This window comes from Mytilus trossulus, chromosome 14, assembly GCF_036588685.1.
Source record: "Mytilus trossulus isolate FHL-02 chromosome 14, PNRI_Mtr1.1.1.hap1, whole genome shotgun sequence".
Lineage (NCBI taxonomy): Eukaryota > Metazoa > Mollusca > Bivalvia > Mytilida > Mytilidae > Mytilus > Mytilus trossulus.
Window position 1 is genome coordinate 68918104 of NC_086386.1, and position 20121 is coordinate 68938224.

Below are 20121 nucleotides of genomic sequence, written 5' to 3' on the forward strand. Positions count from 1 at the left end.
AGGGTTGTTGTAACGACAATTGGAACATATCCGTAGTAATCTGTCTGACAGAAGCCAAATCGTGACGATGTCCGTTGAAAGTAGGATGATTGAAATTTTACTATTTGGAACCATAAAATCCTTGTTAGAACCCTCTATCAAGATAACTATTGTAGAAACGCAACTCTGGAAAATCGTATCGACTGTGTGATATATACTCCTTACGAAGGTGGTGATAGAATGACGATACGAAGAAACAGAAAGTTAATCATACAGTAACTGTAATAATCCCTAGCATTATGTCGAAAGCTTGTGTTCTCAATCGACCCCTTTTCATTTTCTAGATGTAAAGCAGACGTAAATTACCCCCCCCCCCCAAAAAAAAAACAAACAAAAACAAAACCACACACATATAATGCGTATAATTTTGTTCTCACAAGATAATCATTTTCTACACCTGGAATCCTCTCTAAATTTCTACAGCGATTATAATGCATCTATTCATTAATATTATCTTTGATAAGTTAATTATAAAATCAAAATGATTTCAGTTTAAAAAGTATGATCCCCACACACACGTATAATTTCGCTCTCACGTGAAAATCTACACATAAATTCCTCATAAATTTCTTCAGTGATTGCAATGCATCTATTCTTTAACATTATCTTTGATAAGTTCATTTTAAATGATAATAATTTCAGTTTAAGAAAAATAAACCCTTTGTGGCCCTCCTCTTAATAAAATTATTGATTGAAGTTTAAACTACATAGTATGTCCTTGTTGCTACGGTGTAATTGATATTTTTGTAAAGATTAATAAAGGCAGGAACATATTTATATTAACTATTAGATATACTGTTCCCAGATAAAGGTAAGTTTTAAAATAGTGCATTGTATACAATATTTGAAATAGTATTCATATTTTTAAACTGGAGAACACAAAAGAAAAACGAAGCTAATGAGGACAATTCGTTGTTGAAATCAATTTTATAAAATAAGGTATGGTATAACATGTTGCTACTTTCGTTTTTGATTAGGAATGTGAAATGTACATAGAAAAAAAACCTTGTTTATCCGTTTGGATTTAATTAAACAATTAAACAATTTGATAGAACTGTTCGGGCGTATGACATTTGCGCCGATTTTTAAAAATTCTCATTCTTTCATTTGCGCCGATTTTATATTTGCTCCTAATAGAGGTTTCTCAACATCTTACGAACGGACGAAACCGTTATGGAGCAGTCATTGTGTGCAGTAAAATATTTTTAACGATATTGTAGCATGTTTAAAGACAACAATAAACAATTACATACTCTTTTTGCAACCTTGCATTTTATTGTTTTGGTTAAAGATTAGTGTTCTGATTGATTTTCTGTTGTTGAATGTTACGTATTCATACGTTGAGTTTCGTTTGTTTACATGTCAAATATATGCGTTTGATTTATCTCCCTTACCCATTAAAAAAGAACATTGTTTTTCTAATGTCGTTGTTAAAAAAAAACTTGCATCGTGTGCCACTGTGCATTTGATTTATTTATTGTTGGATGTTTAACGCTCAGTGGCAGGAATTTAACTCAATGCACATCACGACAATATTAGCATTTAGTTTCCCTTTGTTAAAGGATTGATAAGTTATTGAGATGATAAAACTTTAGTTTGTTTCATTTATTATATCAACACGTCTTTGCGCTAAACCCAGCACAAAGTTCTACAACACATGACAGTTGCCATCTTGGATGACGGTACAAGGAACCAATGACCCTAAATGTTTTCAATACTTTGATGACATGCTCAACATAAACACGCCTGCTCTTGTGTAGTCTATTAAATTTTCTCATCCTCCTTTTTTCTCTCGCATCTGCCCGAAACATTTCGGCAGCCTTTAAATAAGTTATATGGCACGATAAGAGGGGGAGTGTTTGGGTATATGCGGTATCCTAAAATAAAGTACCCTGCTGGAAAGTCTAAAGGTAAACCAGGTCCAATTGGTCCGAGTTGCTGATATGCATGAGCGTCATTTTCATGTCCAAGAAAGCCAGAATGGATATAGCAAATATTCTTTTCGTTGTCAATTATCACCTGAAAAATGAAAAAAAAAATATGTATTTACTTTTTTAAAACAATAGTTTTCATATGGAATTGAACATTTTTTTTTATACCAAAGTAACCATAGTACAATTTTAAGATTTCAACCAAATGCTAGGCTCATTTTTCAATCTGTTCGCATATTCTTTTTAACAGGTTAAATGTATACATTGACCAGTTATAAGCAGCAGGGTCAATCAAGTTCGAGTACAATAAATATCATTTTTTTTCTTTTTAATATTGTTAAATTCATTTATAACTGATGTGTAAAATAAACAGGTTATTCACTAAACATCTAATCAACCCTTTCCTTATTTTTTTTATTTATTTTTTTTTATTGTTGGATGAAATCTTTGGTCGAAGATTTTTTTTTGGAAAAAAGGGGGGTGTACATGGAAATGAAAACCATTGTTCCAGTTTATGAACAAACAGCATGCATTGTGAGAGTTATTCATTAAAGATATTACAATGTAATAAATTGAAAAAAACATTGATTTCCTAAAGGTCTATAGGATTTTTTTTAATTTATTTTGATAAATAAGGTGTGTTTACATTTAGCTTTTCATGTTATTTATATACGGATAACCGTTTATCTCACCTGTGTGTGAATACAATGATAATTACGGTGCCCACTGTAAAATTCCTGCTGATGTTCAACCATTGGAACTAGAATCTCATGAGAAGTACCATCAATGGACCCTACGACATTTGCCATTTCTCTCCAATGTCCTTGCTTCCCTGTCCATTCTTGTACGCTCGGCCAAGTAACAAGTGGTGAACAAACTTCCCAAAGTAATACCCACATGTTGTTAAGAAGTTTACCTGCATTGGCTACACTAAGTCCGAAAGATAGAGATAACAGGGTATACGTCGGATATTGTCTTAACCAAATCAATGTTAAAAGCACTCTGTTTTTGAGAGAAACATATAACTATTTCCAAATCTAAATAAATCTGGGGAATCCTTTGTGATATCATAATTACTAAATTGTCAAAAGAACGAACAGTTTCTCCGGAAAGAATCCAAAATTCATAGGAACGGTTGCAGAGAGTTGCGTACACATTATTCGTCGTTAATGGTTCCTGGTTTTCTTGTTCTAAAATTCTATCTCGAAGGCGAATATTGAAAAATGGTAAAGGCATTGTTACAAGTCCTAAATATTCCTGGTACATCTGAAACAGCAGTAAGATACAAAAGAACTTTTCGTCTGGAATGTATGGCGGTGGTGGACAAGCCATCAGTTTAAAGCGAAAATACATCAAAAGCAAAAAAGCCAATGTTTTCTCTTCTTCATTCATCCTGGAATGAATAAAAAAGGTCTGTTCGAATGGTAAACATGTATACATGAGGCTCCCACAGGGTACCCCCCTCAGGTCGCAAGGTCGCTTTTAAATTCGTCGAGAGGTCGTTTTTAAGTGAAATGTACAGGTCGCATGTCGTTTTTCCCAACACAGAGAACGGAAGTTGGTTGGAGGTCGTTTTTTTCCAAATTTTACAGGTCGCAGGTCGTTTTTAGAAGGCCCTCAGGTCGGAAGTCGCCTCTTAAAAGCCCAGAGGTCGCAGGTCGTTTTTAGAAGGCCCTCAGGTCGGAAGTCGCCTCTTAAAAGCCCAGAGGTCGCAGGTCGTTTTTGACCCTGCGGGAGCCTCATACATGCAACGGTCAATTTTTGTCTTCGAAACCATAATGCTTTTAACTAGGCTTGCTTAATTTTTATCGATTTTGTTGTGAGTTCAGCAGTTTGAATAGCCAACGACAAATGTGTTCTCGGTTTGCTATTTCTTTCCGGCTTTAGGAATTTGATAAGCTGGAAATGCATTATATTTTTTTTAATACCGGGATTGGCTTCAAATGAGTTTGTTAAAAATAAATCGATAGTGTTATCAAATCAAACATTGAACGACTTATTTGATTTCAAAAATTCGATTAAGCGATACATATTTTGTTCCGGGTCCAGCTGAAGCCAGCCTTTCGGGTGGTATATTTTGTGGGTGTTTTGAAGACTTATGGCTGGCCCACGGCTGTATTCTGCTCTTTGGTTGGGGTGCTGTCTAATTGACACATTCCCCATTTCCATTCTCAATCTTAAAACTAAAATAACTGTATAATAATTATTATATATACTTATGTATGTATAAGTCTGAAAATTACAACAAACAGTGTTAGAGATAGCTTGTCTACTTACAATTTTTTTTTATATGTATATACAACTCGTCTACTCTAAACATCAACCCAACAAACATGTATTTTTTTTCTCTTTTGTATACAAATATGACACTGTAACATATCATATTTCTTTAAAAAAAAATGTAACTGAAATTCACACTTGAAAAACAATCCTCAAAACAAATGAAGAAAACTATCATCTATTTATCACTTTTAAAAAGTTCAACAGTTTGGTTTTTTTTCGATCCCGCAATTTTTTTCGTCTACGTTTGGTCTTCACGCTTATCTCAACCGAAACGGAAAACAAATAATCGAACAGACCGTTCTTTGCACGAGTGAATGTCTTCGAAACATGGCTGAAAAGAAGAGAACGCACGTGGAAATATCAGTGGAGGAAAAGCTTCTAATTGTTAAAGGCTATGTAAAGAACAGATGCAACTGGCCTTCTGTGTACGCAGACGTTAAACAGGCCATAGACAGACTACCCGATAAATGTCAAGCCCTCTACAAAGATGGACCTTTTGAAAAAGTTAAAAGAAGAATGTCGGATCAGATAACCAAATTGTCATCAAAAGACCCATTATCTATACAAAACGAAGAAATCAGACAGCTTATAGCCGAAATTAGGACTAACGATAGGAGATATACCAAAAAAGGCCACTCAAACGAAAAGAAACTTAAAGCAAAACATCAAAAGGTAATTTTCTATGTATAAGTTAAAGTTTCAAGTTTAAGAAATGGTACATCTAACCACAATCTAAATTTAAGTTTCATCACGTAAATTCAAGAAATTTAGAAGTTTAAAAAAATGTGGTAAAAAAAAGTTGAAATTCAAGAAACTACTACATGTTGTATGCTTAGAATTAAAAAAAAATATACGTTATAACAGTATAAGGAAAACTGTTGAACAATCAAAAAACTTTGTTGATTTTTAAGAAACTGTATAATGTGATTTCAAGAAACTTTCATGAAAATATTAAAAAAATTGTTGAAATTTCCTGATAAATTTTTTCTTGAAATTCTAACATATTTTCTTAAATTCTATTCATTTTATTTTTAATTTTGATCTAAGAAATTTGAAATTGCAACGCAGTTACTCCAGTATTTAAAAAAAACACACACACACACAAGCATTCAAATCCCTTTCTTTTCTCCAGAAACATACCGTACCTCTACCTCCTATCCCCCTTCATTTCAAATGCTGGATCACAATAACATCTACAAATTGCGGATACAAATATATGTTTCTATCCCCATGAACAGTGTGTCGTCACTCTGTTTTTTTTTTATTACAGAAAGGTAATGGTGAGCTTGTAGCTTATCATAGAAAAATTGCGATTCCAATAGATGATGAGATAGATGTTGTGCCAAATGATCAGGCGGGGGTGAATCATAATCAGGTGGTGGTTGATCAGGAACAGGCAGTGGTTAATCGTGATCAGGCGGTGATGAATCATGATCAGGTTGTGGTGAATAATGATCAGGCGGTGATAAATAATGATCAGGCAGTGGTGAATCAGGAACAGGCAGTGGTTAATCGTGATCAGGCGGTGGTGAATCATGATCAGGCTGTGGTGAATCATGACCAAGTGGTGATGAATAACGACCAGGTGAATAATGACCAAGTGGTGGTGAATTACGACCAGGTGAATAATGATCAGGAGTTGGCGAATAATGACCAGGCGGGGTTGAATAACGATCAGGTGGTGAAAGACGATCACGATAACGGCCCAACCCCACCAAAGAGAAAACCTATATCAGAACTTGCAAGAGATGCATATGAAAAATACATTACTATACAAGAACGTGTACCTCAATTTGAGGATAAAATGTCAAAGTGTTATTTTAAAGGGATAACAAGATTCTTTCGGAAAGTATGAGACAAAAAATATGCTTTTCAAATTTCGGTCACAATTTTTGTTTCCAAAAATTAAAAACAACACGACCATTATCACTGAACCAGCACACTTTTTGGTTTAAATGAAGCACGCATTCGGGTGCGAGATTTTCTCGCTGTGTTTAAGACCCATCGGCTGTTTTCTGCTCTTTGATAGGGTTGTTGTCTCTTTGACAGATTCTCCATCTTCATTTTCAATTTTATTCGTGCAATTTTATTATAGTTTCTTGTTTTTATGGCTCGCGGCTGATAATTTTGTCACATACAGATACAGAGTTGTTGTTTCCAGTGTTACAGATCTAACGCCAAGTGCTGTATATGTAATTTAAAAGTCTCGCGCAGTAGATCTAAGGTCAATCTCTGTAGATCTGACGTCTACCACTGTAGATGTACTCTCCAGCGCTAGAAAGGTCCATTACAGTGTATGCAGGAATAGATGAAAAAGGTTTTAACACCGCTATATATATTTTTTTGTTTTAAAAGGATTTTTTTTTTGGAGGAGGGAGGGGTTTTCAGTAGTTGACATATAAAGTTGAACTCGATAAATTGTAAATTTAATTTAGTAGTTTTGTGTAGTCGAATTGAAAATATGAGTGATACAGCACCAACAAAACTAAAAGTAATAATTATAGTTATTATTAATCGTTTACATTTAAAAAAAAAATACCTGCCTAATATATATATATATGGAAACAAGTAGAACATAAACACAGAAATAAATTTTACATCACACAAAAATAGAAATAAAAATGGCCATGAAATCAAAACAAGCCAAAGGCTAAACAATATACATTACTAAACATCATTTACAAGTCAACTGGCTTTGTTTATTCAAACATATATTTCAACTTTTTCCTATATTTATCTTTTTGCAAATTTAGCTTGAAAATAAATCATTTAAGGCGAAGAAGTGCACATTTAAATTTAAGAGGTTTGGGGCAACAAAGTTATCTCGGATGCGAGGAAGTTTTTTTTCAAATTAAAAACCGGCTTATTCATAGAGGTGTACAGTCAAAGATCTATTTTACCCTTTTTTGCCCTGGAATTTTCACCTTTAATTTGAGCTTAAATAAGTTTTTCATAAATATTTATTGCCTCTCCCATCCCAACAAAAATACACTAAAGTACAGATCTGAGACTATTTGCAGTCAATAGAATATTTCTAAAACTCCGAATGGTTTAAAAAAAACACCTGCATGTATGTTTTTGTTTGGTTTTGTTTTGATTATGCGGAAGACATTTCTAACGGAAGTTCACAGCCGATATTCCAAAATTAATGAATAAATAAGCGCTCCCTCTTTTTTCGTTACGGCAAGTTACGTCAAGTTAGGGCGATTTTCGTTCGTTCGTAAGATGTTGAGAAACCTCTAATTGGATTTACAGGTAAGTTAATACTTGTACATGTACTATACCTTGAAGGTATATTGGTAAAATCTGGTTATAAACGTTGTTCACTTATGTTTAAGTTATTTTTGATTCATATTGTTCTGGAACTTCGTTGTAACACGATGGACATATTGCACACTGAAATGAGCCGAGGAGTCAAATTTTTAATCATCGACGACCATACATATCGGAAGGTCAGTGTCCTGAAACATAACAACATATCTTATCGATGTACCATCAAATCGTGTAAAGCCAGAGTCACCACAGATTCTGATGGTCTGACTATTGTCAAAACACAGAACGAACATAACCATGTTGCAGATGACCGAAAGACAGAGGCTAAAGAACTACTGGTACGGTCAAGGAAAAAGTCTGGAGATGTTTTTATGGATGTTATCAAGAAATCCAGGCAGCTACGTGTGTTAAAATGCAAACTCTGGAAATGCCCGCATCAGTACGTAAGCCAGACAAAGAAAAGATGGACTTTGTAATTGACAATTACGACAAATATAGAAGAGACGAAATCACAAGAAAGGAATATATTAGATGTGTTGCCTATTATAAATACTCGGCAAGAACAGTCTATGGAAGAAGCGTATCGATAAAAACTTTTCTTATATCAATGAGCGATATTGTCTAATATCAATTGTAAACATGCAGACATTTCATGCGGAAAATGTTGTTTTTGGCAACGAAAAATTAAGAAAATACTAACTTTGTAACTTATTGTTCATATTGTTCAACAACAATTGAGTCTAAATATACATTCAGGAGTTAGCTAGAGGCTAAAGTTTATGTCCGTGTAAAATTTGAAGTGCTGTGTTTTTCTTATATACATAAATATGCAATGCGATACTTTAAAAATATCAATGCGATACTTTTAAAATATCATAGCGGTGTTTTTCTGATATCAATATTAGTACTTATTAGTATCTATATTTGATTACTGTACCCATATTTTTACAATTTTACTCATTATGTCTGTTTTGTTTACGCACCGTTGTAAATATGACAGATTTTGATGAGACTGTCATACACGTGAGAGGTTTAGCGCTATAAAACCAGGTTCAATCCATCATTTTCAAAAAGTAAAATGCCAGTATCGATGGGGTTTAATTAACAATGTCATAAACAAATAGCTAAGTATCAAATTATTGTTCACATACTATATTACATTAATTTTTAGCAATTTTATAATGTACGCACCGAAATAATTTATATCTGATATGTTCGCAGTGCACGCATGTAAGACTTTCTTTATTGATAACAATGAATCTAACTTGTGACAAAGCATTATGCTTTGTGGAAAGTTGTCTCATTGGAACTCATGCACCATCTTCTCATATCTATAAATCTTTAAAATATCCCCTTATACGTAACTGCTTTCCAGACCTCCAAAAACGTCATTTGGGTGCTGAATCTTTTGTACAGTGCAATATAAACTAGCACACGTCTAAAGCTTTAACGGTAACGTCAGTTATGATGGTACAAGAACGGTTACGTCAATAAAAATACCAAATAAACAGCACTGAAAGATCTAAATTTATAATTCTAGTATGACGTGCTTCTTTTGCTTTGTAAACAACACTGACAAAATTCTCGATAGATCTATACTTAGCGCAGACTCAGAGGTATTATACATAATAATGGCTGTTATGTACAATATACTTTTCGCGTAAATCTACATGCATTGGAACCTTTTTGCCGATTTTATTGTTTTAAAAAGTGCAATTAAAAAAAAACCTGTTATTCTTATTCGGATGCATAGTAAAAAGAAGTAATTCACAAGAGCTCGGAGAAATCAACAGGATAAAATTTGAATATCACGACCCAGTGCATGTGTAAATTTCCACTTTACAATTTGACTATACTTTTTGGACCTTTAGGATTATAGCTCTTCATCTTTTATATAAGCTTTGGATTTCAAATATTTTGGCCACGAGCATCACTGAAGAGACATGTTTTGTCGAAATGCGCATCTGGTGCAACAAAATTGGTATTCAGCTGTTTCTAAAAGGGGGTTTCAAACCCAGGATAAAGGGGGGGGGGGTCGACCATATGTCCCCCTTGAAATGCATTGATCGGCCAAAAAGGGGGTTTCAAAACCCCGGACACCCCCCCCCTCCGTATCCACCACTTGACGTTACCATAAATTACTTAAAACCTTTACTAAATTTTTCCATAGATATAAAGATTTTCTTTTGAAGTCTGGTTGTACCTGTAGAAAACTTATTTCAAACGGGATAGCACATCCTCATTTTTACGTAAATGTTGTTAACCGTGCCCGGAAATTTAGAAATGATCCATGTAAACTTGTTGCTCCTTTAAATAAACTTATTCTTAAAGGTTACCTATTCAACACTGTGATAAGATCATTGAATATTGTTTTTATTGGTATAAATATTGACTTTGTTATAAGTAGATTAAAAGCTAACTAAATATTACTAGTATGTTATATACATATATATTTTCATGAATCTACAATCTGTAGATACCTGTAACTTGGCATTGCACAAGGTCATGTTTTTCTCTGGCTGTTTATGACGTCTTTACACTAAATCCATTGACTTTGATCTAGGTGTCAGATAACTGTGAGTACTCTAAGATCTGTTCATTGTGCCTTTTGTGTCGGGATGTATTAGTACCCGGCCACGTCCACTTTTATTTTTTGTTTATCTGATGAGTTAAGCCTTTTTCAACTGATTTTTATAGTTCGTTCTTATGTTGTACTGTTATTCCACTGTCCCAGGATGGGGGGAGGGTTGGGATCCCGCTAACATGTTAATGGGAGAAGACTTTATAAGTTTGATTAACTTGTGTCTCATCCCTTTTGTACATTTACGCAAATAAAATATGTTTAAACTAAACATGTTTAACCCCGCCACATTATTTATGTATGTGCCTGTCCCAAGTCAGGAGCCTGTAATTCAGTGGTTGTCGTTTGTTTATGTGTTATATATTTGTTTTTCGTTCATGTATTTACATAAATAAGGCCGTTAGTTTTCACGCTTGAATTGTTTTACATTGTCTTATCGGGGCCTTTTCTAGCTGACTATATGCGGTATGGGCTTTGCTCATTGTTGATGGCCGTACGGTGACCTATAATTGTTAATGTTTGTGTCATTTTGGTCTTTTGTGGATAGTTGTCTCATTGGCAATCATACCACATCTTCTTTTTTATAGAAGACATTTTTGATCCCAAAACATTAGGCCGGTCATGGACTAAGATTGTAAATTATGTTTGCGGTTTTCTTGACATGCCTCGTGACGTATCCTCGTATTCATTTTATATTAGAAAACTATAGCAATTATATAATAAAAGTATCGCATTCATAAATTTTTGATATTAAAAAAGTATCGCTATGATATATGGCAAACATCGCATTGATATAAGACAATATAGCAGTAACTTTGACTTTTAGGTGATTTTGGCTTAGTAAACAATTGAATTCATCTCAATTGCTTTCCACTGAATTTGCTACATGATTTTTATTGAATGTGTTCACCTAGAAATGATAAATCGTGCAATTATGTTTCATTTATTCAACAATTTAATTTTGTCGTTTAAATACACCTTGCTTGTTATTGCATAAAATAATTCATGGAAATTATACAGCAGACGTATGTCGTGTTAAATGTCATCCTGTTTTAAGAAAAGAATAATTACTTTATACCGCGAAATCTGCCTTTTTTCGTACAAATGCTAACATTCGTCTGAAATTTCCCACAATGCAACTCGTTGATATAAGACAATATCGCGCGTTGATATAAGAAAAGTTTTTATCGTATCGCACCTTCCATAGACTGAAGAACAGATTTATGATTTTAATGTATTCCGTTTTTATGGATTTGAATGCTGTAAATAGATTTTTAATTCGTCATTTTAATATAAATAGAGTGCTTGTATCTAAGATTTAAAGTATGTGAATATAGTGCTTTTAAATTGACTTATCCTGCTCGAAATCCTACTTCCATCTCCCCGTGGTGAGCAGGGGACAACAGTTATATACATGTTATGATTGACAATTCATAACATTTGTACAACTGGCTAACGAAAGAGGTCTATAATGATAAATGAAAAATAACATGACTTGGATGGATAGTTGTCTCATTGGCACTCATACAACATCTTCTTATATCTATTCACCTGTAATTTACCTGTAATTTACCTGTAAAAAAAACCGGCACAAATGAAAAAAAAATCGGCGCAAATGAAAAAAAAATTGGCGCAAATGAAAGAAAAAATCGGCGTAAATGAAATGCAGATCGGCGCAAATGCAAAACGCCGAACTGTTCTTTAAAGGATTCAACTCAAATATATGGCTACTCTCACACCTAAATTATCAAGAATGACATGATGAGGGACTATATGATATACGAAATTCAAAACATCTATTAAAACATACCAAAAAGCCAACATCAAATTTCATTTTATTACTATAATACATAATATATGAGCACGAGAGTTGATTAATATAAAAAAAGAAGATGTGATATGATTGCCAATGAGACAACTCTCCACTAGAGACCAAAATGACATAGAAATTAACAACTATAGGTCACCGTACGGCCTTCAACAATGAGCAAAGCCCATACCGCATAGTCAGCTATAAATATACCATTTAATGGAATTCAGCTGACCAAGCATCAATCAAACCATCGGCAATCAAAACACGGTCGCCAAATCCTACTTATTAAACTCATCGTAGATACCAGTATTTAAAATTTTGTAAGCCAGACGCGCGTTTCATCGAAATAGGCCTCCTAAGTGATCTTGAATAAAAAAAGACTAAGGCCAAATACAGCATGGAGCTAAAGAGCATTGAAGATTGTTTTAGATTTCAAGCGGTTTTATTATTCTTTATTGATTTGAGAATTCAGATTTAATCCACACCCGCTTACTAATTATAGATCATTGAATTCTCTTTAATCTTGCCACATAGGAAATGGGGAAATACTTGTCCACGAAACGTCGTGAATAGGAAACGTTTAATTTTGAAGTCGACACTGTGTTGTGAATTCCGTATGATATTCTTGTCAATAATTAAAACCATGCCCAACGACAGAAACAAAACCAGACAGCAAGATATCTAGATGACAGCAAATGTTCATCAACAGTTGTAACGTGTATATACAAAATGCCAAGCTATAAATCGTCGTGAGCCTAGAAATATGATAAAACAAATTGATACTATGAATAATATGCTATACTCATCACTTTCTGGAGGACAATACATTCTGAACATTAACAAAAAACATCTTATACATTACATAAAAAGGTTTTAAATAGCAATAACAGTCAGATTATTAAAAGATCATTTTATTGAATAAAACATTTCTGTGTTCGTATTGAAGAGTGTCGTGAGGTAACAATTTTACCAAATTGAAAGGACAATCAAAAGCTATTACTTGATCTATAATATCGAACGAGATTTTTGCAATCCTAAACATAATGAGATTCATAACTTTCGTATAATGTATCGCATAAATTATAACTCGTTTCTTAAATTTAACAGCACAAGAAGAAAAGCACTTACAAACAGCTGAGATGAATCAATATTTGACATTTTTTTTTCAAAGTTAAAGTAGGCAATACATTAAAGGTATTTAGATAAGGCGTTAATTTGAGACGTGATGGGGACTACTATTTGAATCTCTGTGGAGCGTACTGCCTTCAATGCAAGACAATTTACAATTCCATTCCCAAGAACCTCAGTTCAGTAATTGCGCCATAACAATACCACATTGTAATCTGCTTTGTCGGCCGGAACAACACAATTGTGATTGCTTGAAGTTTGTTTTTAATCCTTGAATTGGTTGTAACATTAACCCTTCGGTAAAATATACTAGAGATGTGCTTAAATCTATTAAAACAAGTTTTTAGACATATCTGGACTATTTTTTACAGTGTTGAGTTTAGCAAAATATCATAGAACTGTACGAAATTTACGCTTAACGGTCACATACAATATTCATATTCTGAATCATAATTTGCCATCAGATCAGCTCTATTGTAAGATGAATTAAGAGGCTTTAACATTAAATTTGTATGATGCCTCGTTCACACGAACATTTAATTCGAAACGAACGCGAATCGAATTCGCTTATCGCGTTCACACACTCTTCTTTTTTAATTCGAATTGGCTAATTCGAATTATCCAATTCGCATTAGAAATACGCTTTTGTTAATACGAATTTAAAAAAGTTAACGTCGTTTGGACAGTAAAGCGAATTTGACCTGCATTGCAATTCGAATTAGAATTGACGTTAGGACGTAAAACGTTTCGAACGCGAATTAAACTAATTCGAATTAGTTAATGCGAATCGAATTCGAATTACGTGTGAACTCAGCATTATATTGTCATGTTTTCATTTTCTAACGTATAGCAATGGACGATGATAAATGGGAAAATGCTAATGTGCAAGACAAGCACACCGAAGTGTTTCATATATATAATAATCAACAAGATGATCCTGAGCATTCAAAGAAATTAAATATTATATATGAGTGCCAGCAACTTGTAGGAAATGACAGATCAGGAAGATTACCTCTAAATATTGCCGTGATTGGACCTCCAGGTTGCGGAAAGTCGTCGTTTCTCAACACAGTTTTTGCTAGTTTCAATACTGACAGTTGGCGGGAAATTGCACCTTTTGGATTTTACAAAATACGAGGTTCTCAATTACACTTCTCGGAACGTTTCAAAAGGTTAGTGAAGTCAATTTCTTAGTAGACTAAATTCCAATAAAACATAGTGGCCAATGCGGATCTAACTATATTGTTATATATACGCAAGTGTTTACCTTCCGAAATCACCAATGTTAATTCGCGGTATATTTCGGAGGTACATATTACTCAATTACTAATTTTCGATGTAGTGTTTTGTAAATTGTTGTTTATCTTTTCGTCGTTTATTTTTTTGTCAATTGTACAGACCGTTTCCTTGTTTTTATAACAAGGATACAAATATAACAAGGATACAAATATATAAAAAAAATTATTCTCAAGCGTTAGTTTAATTCCGATGCAGCAATTAGTATTTATGTATGAATAATTAATTGAATCTAGCGTTTGTCTTACTAGACGTTTTAATAAAAGGGTATTTACAGTACTGCAAAATCAGAAACCGATCTACCTGAAATATAGTCGAAAATGCAAATACCGATATTATATCATAGTACATCATGTAAAAATTATCAGAAGATCTTTTTCCCGCTATTTTTCAATATTATAAAGCATTGTCTTGCCTACCGTTCAAAATACCAATCGATCATAAAGAGCTTTGTGTAATTTTTAGAGCAACAAGTACGTTCTTCTATGTTTTTCTTTTTGTTTTGCTACGAAGATGAAAAGTAGAAGTCTCAGAACAGATGAATTAAAAAAGTAATGAACATGTACAATTAAGAAACTGAACCTTCATTGTAGTTGGTTGTCTCAAGCTATATCTAAATAATGCGTCCTTGTATAAATGCGGTTTAGAGCTGACATTTGAAAAAAAGAAACTCTTCAAGAAAGTAGAAAGTTTGTAGAATACATGCATCCGTTCACATATTTTGTAGCTGAAATGAATACTAGTATTAAGGAAAAAGATTTCATTCTTACTTAAAATTGTCTTAGGAAAGTCATTTGCGTTCGTTCATACTTAAAATTAAACGAGATAATAGGTATGGTCATTTCATTATATTTTAATTTAGGTATTTTAAATCATGAATACAACACATCAATTCTAAAACGACAATATTAAATAAGTATAAATAACAACTTTTATACATACTGGAAATTATTTATAATACGTTCAAGAACGATAAAATGAATTAAGATGTATTACAATATTACCTATTCTACTTGAGCAGCTTCACTAAAAAAGACTATTACAGAGGAGGCTCCAAAGATGACGGTGTTCTGTTCCCAACGTTTTTGGACATGACTGGTTTTCCTGATGAAAGTTCTAAAACTGTTCTGGATCTGTTAGAGATGGTATTTTCTGGTAGAATTAAAGAGCAGCAGAAACTGTCGAATTTCGTACAGGGAGCCAAACACATGTCTTCAAGTGTAAATCATTATAACAAAGAGGTCAATCATCTACCGGTCGATCGAATCATTGTTGTTTGCACACTTGATCCTGATTCAGCTTTACCATCTGATTTATTGTCTAGCATAGTGGAAGCTTCAAGAAAAAACAGAGGTATGTTTCCGAATAATTAATGTTTGAGGCACGAACTATTTTTTTCGTGACATTTATAGCACAAGAATATCTAAAAATCAGCATATGTTAAGTTATATTGTTCACTGACATTTCTGATGCAGGGGCGGAGCCAGCCGTTTTAAAAAGGGGGGTCCCAACCCAGAGTAAGGGGGGGGGGGGGGGGTTCCAACTATATGCTCCCATTCAAATGCATTGATCGTCCAAAAAAAGGGGGATTCCAACCCCCGGAACCCCCCCCCCCCCTGCATCCGCCACTGTGATTTATCGTATATATATAACATCTCCATGCCTTATATATCATGTACTGTAGTACGCCGCTAGATTAAAACTGACGAGGAAAGGTAACACACGGCCACCGAAAGCTTTATTAGTTTGTGAAGCCCAGGTGGTCGTGTGGTCTAGCGGGACGGCTGCAGTGCAGGCGATTTGGTGTCACGATATCTCAGTAGCATGGGTTCGAATCCCCGCGAGGGAAGAACAAAAAAATTTGCGAAAGCAAATTTACAGATCTAACATTGTTGGGTTGATGTTTAGACGAGTTGTTGTATATTTATATATATATATAATATAAATGTTATAAAAACACATGTAGTTCAAATACTGATAACTTTAATAAAAGAAACAGTCACATCAATCAAAACAAATATAGTTTCATATGACCACGATTTATGTTAGACTTACTCGTTTACAAATAATGTAGCAGTTGTTTTTTCACTCTTAATGTCTTCAATTCACACGAAGTCACACATCTGTTTGGCCAAGTATATGAAATTATAAATGGGTCCTAAAACGAAATGTATACCCATCTGTCATCCAGATTTAGAAAAAAAAGTTGTTAATGTTTCCTAGTAATAACATAAACGGTACCAATGTTTCTACAACAGATGCGCATTTCGACAATCAATGTCTCTTAAGTAATGTTCGAGTCTAAAATATTTGAAAATCGAAAGCTTATTTAAAAATGAAGAGCTACGAGCAAAAAAAGATACATGCCTTAATTTTAGATTATTTCAACGCAAAATCCGTATTTAAATGCCATTTACAAAGTTACATATAATCAATGAATAACGATTTTTGCAATGTATAAAAAATGTATATTGTATGACAGTTTTTGCAAGTTTTCTCTTCGCTAATGATTAACTATTCCTTATTGTGCCTTATTTTTATAGATATTCCCGTTTATGGAGTTTTGACAGGAAGAGATAAATATAAACCAATATATAACGATAAAGTATGTAAAGTGTCAGAGAAAGTAACCAACTTTTGTCAGGTTCTTGGACTTCCAAAACATCGGTTTGCATATATTACAAACTATTGTGAAGAGTCTGATCCGGACCTTAAATATTTGAATACAACTATTCCACAATTCGACGTACCAGTTCTCCGGTTCATGAAACAGGTGATTATTAACAAAAAAATCAGAATTTCCAGTTAATACGCGCCGTGATCATTCCTATTGCGGCGTTTATTTCTAAATGTTGAAAAAAAGATGTAGTCCCTGTATTAACCAATGCAGGTAATACAATCATCTAAATGTTCAATGCAAAAACCAGGTTAGAAGTGAAAAAAATAACAAAGAATGAACTAAAATGAACACAACAAAAAAGACATAACATCACAGAAACAATTAGAACGAATGAATTAAAACATTGCACAGTACCTTAAGTTTGTATCAATAATTTTATGCTCAAACGTAAACATAGCAGTAATCATTGAATCTTATACTGTAAAATGCATATATTGTTTTTGATGTATACGTCCTGATAGTATAATTTCAATATGAATTTTAATCAAGTTCTGACGTGAAAATACCAAACAACACAACACTTCTATCGAAAGGTTAGACGGTATTCAAAAATGTTTAAGCAGAACAAAATATTCTTGCCATGAATCAAGTTACACTTGTCCCCGGTTTCTTTTATTTCAAAAGCCGTCCAACAAACTGACAAATGTCTGCCACTGAAACGGAACTCTATCTCTGTGAATATTCTACATGTATTATAATCAAAATGGACAAACCATTGAGATAAAGCATACATAGGCCGAAAAATTCAGACAGGGAAAATGATAGATTCATTATACATGTAAATATCTTTATCATTACCCAATTTTATCTTTGTGATTAGTGTTTATTGATCTGACACACAAAAAAAATATTTTTCAGGTTCTTATTCCCACGTGTGAAGACGGATTAAGGAAAACGGTAAGGAAATAAAATAGGAAACTTCATTGATGTTCCAGTTGCTAAATATTAATTTGATTAATAGGAAGCTTAAGATCACATGAAAACAACAACCTTACTTTGTGACGAACCACACTGATCCCCAAAAGAAACCCACCGAAGATAATCAAAAAGCATTTTGACCGACAACATATTTGTTGAGTTAGGTGGAATGATAATTCAGTAGATTTAGTTGGGCATCACTACTTATCGACCTGTTTTTAAAACCAATATGAAAAAGACTTAGTGGATTTGAACCAGCTGTCAGTAACTGCGAGTACTCTCAGATCTGTACTAAGTGTCTTTTTGTTGTTGAGATGGGAAGTACCCGGTCATGTCCACTATGTGTAGTATTGTATTTGTATCCATCGGATGAGTTAAGCCTTTTTCAACTGATACTAGTTGACCGATGCGATATTGCATTGTCCCTTGCACTCCTTAGATACCAATATAGTCGTCTGATTTTAATTTTACTGATTGTGTCCTTATGCCGAATGTAACATTTTGACTGAGAGAAAAGCTTGCCTACTCGACGCATCTGGTCTCGCTTCTTTTGGAGTTGCTAGATGTTTGTTTTTACCAGAATGTTTCTGTTTTTCGTCGGTTGTCAATAAGTCATCATCGATAAAATATGGAGTTTTTTTTTAAAGATATGTATAAAATTGAGAAAGGAAATGGGGAATGTGTCAAAGCGACAACAACCCAACCATAGAGCAGACAACAGCCGAAGGCCACCAATGGGTCTTCAATGTAGCGAGAATTCCCGCACCTGTAGGTGTCCTTCAGCTGGCCCCTAAAAATATGTATACTAGTACAGTGATAATGGACGTCATACTAAACTCCGAATTATACACAAGAAACTAAAATTAAAAATCATACAAGACTAACAAAGGCCAGAGGCTCCTGACTTGGGACAGGCGCAAAATTGCGGCGGGGTTGTAGAAAATTATACCCATAACAATGAAACATTCAAAAAGTCCTTTATTGTCGTAGTTCATTAGAACTATAATCTCTAAATGTTCTTTTATCTAAGATAAGCCTTGTAATCCGTGTATGGTATTAAAAAGCTATTGATTGTCCTTCACTATATCTAAGCAGGTTAAAGTCACCCAGCAAATTAAAAAAGTAAAGGAAAGATTACTTGCAAACTGTAAGAGTCTAGTTGGTAAAAGCGGCCAGGATAGAAAACCGCTAACAATTGCCGTGATTGGATCACCTGGAGGAGGAAAGTCGTCTTTTCTCAATACTGTTTTTGCTGCATTGGGCAATAAACGATGGATCGAACACGCAAAATGTGCTGATACTGGTGAAACAGGGAAACAGATTACTCAAAGTCTTAAACGGTTAGAATACGATATGATTACCCATTTACTGTTGACTGCTATTTTTGACATTTTTACCGTTTATTTCTGGTTTTTTTTTTTATATCATATATGCATATCTGCAATTACCGGTAAATCCTTGTTTTCTCAAGTGTATCAACCTTAAATCAAATTTAAAAGCAAGCCTATCATATTTCTGAGTATCTTAAAATCTTATAAATAAAGGAAACATTGTTATTATAAACAATTATAATAATTGATTGCAACACGTTTCTGCAAAATTGAAATTAAAAAAACACTATATACAATGTAATACGGAATATAATCGGCGAGCTGGAAAACACGCATTCTTTAAACTGCCTTAAATATGTCAACCTAAAATGTTTAGTTTTAATGTGCTAATGTGTTCAAAGCGTTTCAAATAATATAGATACTCGGTGATATTTAAATTCTGCAGGACTGGTGCGTGCATGATTCTTGAGCAAATGCAAAATGCAAGTATTTTTATGCCAATAAGACGATACATTGTCGCACCACGGCACGCTACCATGTTTGCATGCAGGTTTAAAATGAGAAATGCACCTTATGCAATTTGGTAAAAAACAATAGTTGAACCATCTAAAATACAAGGCTGCATAAAAGGTTTATGTTTAAAATATATAACCATATATTGATATGTGTTGCTTTTTCAAAAGTGTTTGGCAGAATCTGCGTTCTTAGATATAAGAAGATGTGGTATGAGTGCCAATAAGACAACTCTCCATCCAAGTCAACATTTATAAAAGTAAACCATTATAGGTCACAGTAAGGTCTTCAACACGGAGACTTGGCTCCCACCGAACAGCAAGCTATAAAGAGCC

At 33.7% G+C, this 20121-nt stretch overlaps 2 protein-coding genes across 3 annotated transcripts in view; both read left to right on the forward strand.

Annotated features, from left to right (window-relative positions):
• The first annotated feature begins 735 nt into the window (after positions 1-735).
• The window catches only part of LOC134696432 (uncharacterized), a 29559-nt gene continuing 10173 nt past the window's right edge, over positions 736-20121 (forward strand). The window contains exons 1-6 of one of the 2 annotated variants that reach the window (XM_063558239.1): positions 736-850; positions 13899-14220; positions 15366-15697; positions 16888-17117; positions 17883-17921; positions 19038-19282. In XM_063558239.1, the coding sequence (XP_063414309.1) occupies positions 13901-14220; positions 15366-15697; positions 16888-17117; positions 17883-17921; positions 19038-19282 (1166 nt within the window). In that variant the 5' untranslated portion in view covers positions 736-850; positions 13899-13900. The remainder of the gene's footprint in view (positions 851-13898; positions 14221-15365; positions 15698-16887; positions 17118-17882; positions 17922-19037; positions 19283-20121) is intronic. The other variant, XM_063558240.1, reaches the window with a different exon arrangement.
• On the forward strand, positions 4563-6108 carry LOC134698008 (uncharacterized). The gene is made up of 2 exons (XM_063560297.1): positions 4563-4925; positions 5524-6108. The coding sequence occupies exons 1-2, from the start codon at positions 4581-4583 to the stop codon at positions 6106-6108; spliced, it is 930 nt and encodes a 309-aa protein (XP_063416367.1). The 5' UTR covers positions 4563-4580.